General features: G+C 56.9%; 1 protein-coding gene across 1 annotated transcript in view; it reads left to right on the forward strand.

The window, feature by feature from the left end:
• SFT2D1 (SFT2 domain containing 1) overlaps nt 1–4,527 on the forward strand; it is a gene marked incomplete at its 5' end in the record, with an annotated part of 7,158 nt that overhangs the window by 1,424 nt on the left and 1,207 nt on the right. Inside the window, 3 exons of the mRNA XM_014542417.1 lie at nt 539–620; nt 2,333–2,368; nt 3,399–3,457. Of these exons, the coding sequence (XP_014397903.1) occupies nt 539–620; nt 2,333–2,368; nt 3,399–3,457 (177 nt within the window). The remainder of the gene's footprint in view (nt 1–538; nt 621–2,332; nt 2,369–3,398; nt 3,458–4,527) is intronic.

A 4,527-nucleotide genomic window follows, 5' to 3' on the forward strand; every position in this document is an offset into this window, starting at 1 on the left:
GGGTGGGGGGGTGGTGCAGGAAGTCGGGGCAGGGGCGCGGAGGCAGGGGAAGGGGGCTGGCCTTGGGACTCCTCTTGCAGCATCCTGGGCGCGTGGGGGTGTATTGGTGTCTGCTGGGGCAGCTGTCAGATTTATGAGCCCGCGGTTGTGCACTTCGCTTTCCGAGGGGACCGTCTTTCTCAGGAACGTTCTGGATCAGAGGTATTGTCTGAGCTCAGCCAGCCTCCCGGGCTCGCACCTGCCGCCCGCCCCGCCTGGGCTGGGTGAAGCTGGCGTGGCACCTCTCGGTGTGGCTGCTGGCTTGGCCCTGCCGCCCTGGTCTTGTTTCTTGTTGGTCCGATGGGACCAGCATGGACAGGAAGTGGTGGCGATGGCGTCAGCTCAGGCCGCTGGGGCCCCTGGTTCTCTGAAGGGGCACTTGTGTCTCCTGGAGGCTCGGGTCCCCTCGGTGTGAAGGAAGATGAGCCGGACTTGGAGATGGTGACGCGTGGACGTCAGGACCGCCCGGCGCCCCTCAGCCCCCGTTTGTCGCCCACAGCACATGCTTTCTGATGGGGCCCTTCAAGCAGCTGAAGAAGATGTTCGAGACCACGAGGCTGCTCGCCACCATCATCATGCTGGTGAGTAAAGGCGGAGGCGCAAAGGCTTCCGTTGAGGGGTTGGTTGCTTTATTGTTTCCCACCAATGGCCTGTCTTTCTGCCGGCCGTTGTCACATTTCTCTTGTTGCACGTGATAGTGGCGTCCTCGGGCTGAGGCAGTGGGGCGACACGGTGTCACCCACAGCATCGGCCTCACCTGGCAGCTCCAGGGAAGGGAGTCAGAGCTGCTGCGTGTCGTGGTCCAGCCACGAGCGGTTCTTGGTGGGCTGCTGTGGGCGCTCTTGGAGGGGGGCTGGCAGTCGTTCAGTGGCCTGTCCCTGGCGCTGTCCCTCCGTCGGCTGGCTGACACTCGCAGCAGCAGGCGTCGCTAGCCGTGGGCTCTGTCCCCGGCCATCGGTCCCACTAATTCAGGGCTCTCTTGTCTTTGGATGTTTGTGTCAGAAACGTATAGTTTTCATCGTCATGCATCTGGGGGTGTTCGTGGGTCGTCGCTTTGGGTGCGATGGCAGCGGGAACCCGCGCCACGTGCTGTCCTGTGTCTCCTCCGAGCTCTCCCCTTAAAGCTCCTGAATTGAAATGTTAGCACAGCTACTTTGTCCTTTTAACTCTTAACTCGCTTTTTAAACACCATCTTTGTAGATTTGTAAGTTAGGGAATGTTTTCAGGGTAACTGTGTCTTCGCCCTCCTCCTGACTAGAGAAAAACTTTGTAGCCTAGTTTTTTGTTTGTGTCCTTACTCAACGTCACCATACTCATTGCATTGTATCGCATTGACCTCGAAGAGGTCAGCCGCGTCATTTTGACTTTCTGTGGCAGCTCCTGTAGCAGCAGGTGCGCTGACGGTGACCTGTCTAGGAGACTGACACTGTCACACGGCTGATTCTGCCCGGGGCACCGGAGACCCGAATGGCAGTGTCTGCATGGCAGGCAGGGCCGAGGGCTGTTCAGACGTTAGAGACACAGCCCCTTTCCCCAGGGACTGCGAGTTACTCCTCGGATCTAACTGGTGATGACTCGTCAGCATTCGCAGTCGGACGGCCTCGTTTGCTGCTGACAGGATGGTGCCTGACGAAGGGAAAGAAATGCTGACACTTAGCACCTTCTAAGTGCCCCCCCCCCAGCATGTGAGGGACACACTCTGATCTGTTCACTACAGATGAGCAGGTGGGTGGCTACTATCCTTTCAGAGGGAAGGTGACCGAGGACTAGACCCGATAACTAACTAAGGACACTCGGCTAGTGGCGTCCGAGCTGGGCTCTCGCCTGGGTCTCCATCTCCAGACCCCCTGCCTGTCGCTGAGCTGCCACCTGCCCCTCCTTGGGCTCCCTGCCTCCTGGGCACGGATGGGAGTGATGGGCCCTCTCTGTGGGAAAGGCCTCCCGTGCGGCTCGGCTCCCGTGCGGCTCGGCTCCCGTGCGCTCAGCTGTGCTGACACCTGGCGGAGCTGGTCCTGAGCATCAGCATAACCCAGTGCCCCTGAGAGCAGCTCCGTCACTAAACGTTCTGCAGACGCTCTCTGTGGGCGCCCTCAGCAGAGGCTCCTCCGGGTGCTTCCGTGTGCAGGGAGCATTGCGGTCATCACCCCTGGGGTCAGTAGCACCGCGAACTGCAGAGCGGGCCCCTGGCTCGGCCGTGCTCTGTGGCGGCATCCATGCCACCACAGGCGGCGATGTGCTTCAAGTCCAGCTTCTGCGAGGACGCACACTCACCGCGCTCTCTCTCCTCCCCCAGCTGTGCTTCGTGCTGACGCTGTGCGCTGCTCTGTGGGTGAGTACCTGGCCACGCCTGCTTCCCACTAACTGTCCCCTCAAAGGAGCTCCCAGTCCACCCCTCAAACCCACCAAAGATCAGTGTCCCCCACGTGGATGGTGACGTCCGGTTGGTGACAGACCTGCCGCGGATTCTGCAGCGGAAACGGGCAGAGCTGACGGGTCCTCCCTGTGCTCAGGCTGCTGCCCCGTCGCCCGGGAGAATTACTAGCCACATCCCAGTCACGGGCGCAAGGAAAGGTCTTAGCAATCTCTGCATGTCCCTGTGGAAATGGCTTTCCGGTTTTGGAATGGGCTGGCAGCCTGCTGATTTATAAGCAGTAGATTAAATAAAAAGTAAATAAATGACCATTAAAAATGGACAAGGAATTCTAAAAGTGGATCATTTAAAAAATCATGGAAACTGTTTATTATGCATTATTCCAGAAGATCACAGTAAAATGCAGTTTTCCTTCAAAAAGTAATGCAACAAAAGGGGCACCTGAGACAGAGTGAGATCTGTAAGTTCTACAGGGGATGCAGCTCTGCTGACCGAGGGAAATGTTCACGTGCCTCCAAGCCCTAACCATGCAGAGGCGTGCGTGCAGCCTGTGTGTGCTGTGCGGCGTGTTGGCTCAATGCCAGGCGTGTAGAGTATGGAAATGGGTGGATACAGGTAGTTAAGTTTCACATCTACTGCATCGTAACCTTGTCATACTGAAATCTGATAGAATGGAGCTATCATCTTACATTTCTGAAGGGAGTTAAAGGTAGGCGTAAAGCAGTGGTTCTCAACCTTCTGGCCCTTTAAATACAGTTCCTCATGTTGTGATCCAACCATAAAATTATTTTCATTGCTACTTCATAACTGTAATGTTGCTACTGTTATGAATCATAATGTAAATATCTGATATGCAGGATGGTCTTAGGCGACCCCTGTGAAAGGGTCGTTCCACCGCCAAAGGGGTCGCAACCCACAGGTTGAGAACCGCTGGCGTAGAGTATCTTGAAAGATCCTTCACTCGCTCTTTCTGTTTTCCCTGTGCTAGTGGCATAAGAAGGGGCTGGCCGTGCTCTTCTGCATATTGCAGTTCCTGTCCATGACCTGGTAAGTCTCACCCGATCAGAAGTCCACGCCCTGAGCCGGGAGAGCACCTGCTCTGAGCCTGGCCTCCGGGGAGGCGGTGGGCTCTCACCGGGGTGGAAGCGTGTGCCTCGATGGGGCCAGGCCTCCGGAGCGGTCAGCTGACTGAGTCTGCAGGGTGTCCCCTGGGACTTCGCCGGGCTCCGTGGTGACTGCAAGCGGGCAGGGAGGCGTGTGTGTGTGTGTGTGTGTGTGTGTGTGTGTGGCGGGGGGTCCTGCATAATCACACCAGGGTGCCTGCACTTGTCTTCTGAGATGTGAAGAAGTGATAAGATATGCAGGTGACGCCGCAGGAACCCACGAAGCGAGGCCGTGTCACGCCTGAGCCCGAGGGTGTGGGTCTGCCTCTTGCTGGGCAGGCACTGTGCTGCTGGCTCCTGCTGATGCTGACTCATGGGGACCGCAGTGGGAGCAGCTGTGGTCCTGCTCCTCTGCACCAGGCACGCCCTTCCTCCCCATCCTCCGTGGCCCCCTGAGCCCTCATGGCCTGGGCTGCATCCCGTCCAGCAGCGGCCAAAGGCCCTGGAGTGAGGGCTGAAGTGCTCTCCTCCCACACTCCGCGTCCCACCACGAGGGTTCCACGCACTGTCTTTAGCGGAGTTTTGTTTTTTCCTTTCGTGGTCAGCACGCCCCTCCCTGTGTGCTGTGTTCAGTCTCCTGTTTGCTGTTACCCGGCCTGGGGTCATCTTTCTTTGGCCCCGTTTCTTCCTTTCCACCCTGAAGTGCACCGTCAGCGAACGTTAAACGCACGGCCCTACGTGGCAAAGGGGCCCGTGAAGAGGTTTTGCTCTCAGTGAAACGGGGAGAATTTTTACACTGAATCCGCTGTCATTTTCTGTGTTATGTTGCTCTTTATTTCATCAGCTGTATTTAACGATTGATTTATTTCTAAGGGAGAATGTACTTTATTCTCAATCGTTTCTATTTAAAATAAAACTTCAAAGGGTAACTTCTTATTACAACAGCTCAGATAAGCAGGCGTGAGTCGCTTAGCGAGTTTGTGTGGCTCGGGGGCTGGGGGGGGGTGCTGTGGC

The sequence above is a fragment of the Myotis brandtii genome, unplaced genomic scaffold, assembly GCF_000412655.1.
Source record: "Myotis brandtii unplaced genomic scaffold, ASM41265v1 scaffold1077, whole genome shotgun sequence".
In the NCBI taxonomy this organism is placed as follows: Eukaryota; Metazoa; Chordata; class Mammalia; order Chiroptera; family Vespertilionidae; genus Myotis; species Myotis brandtii.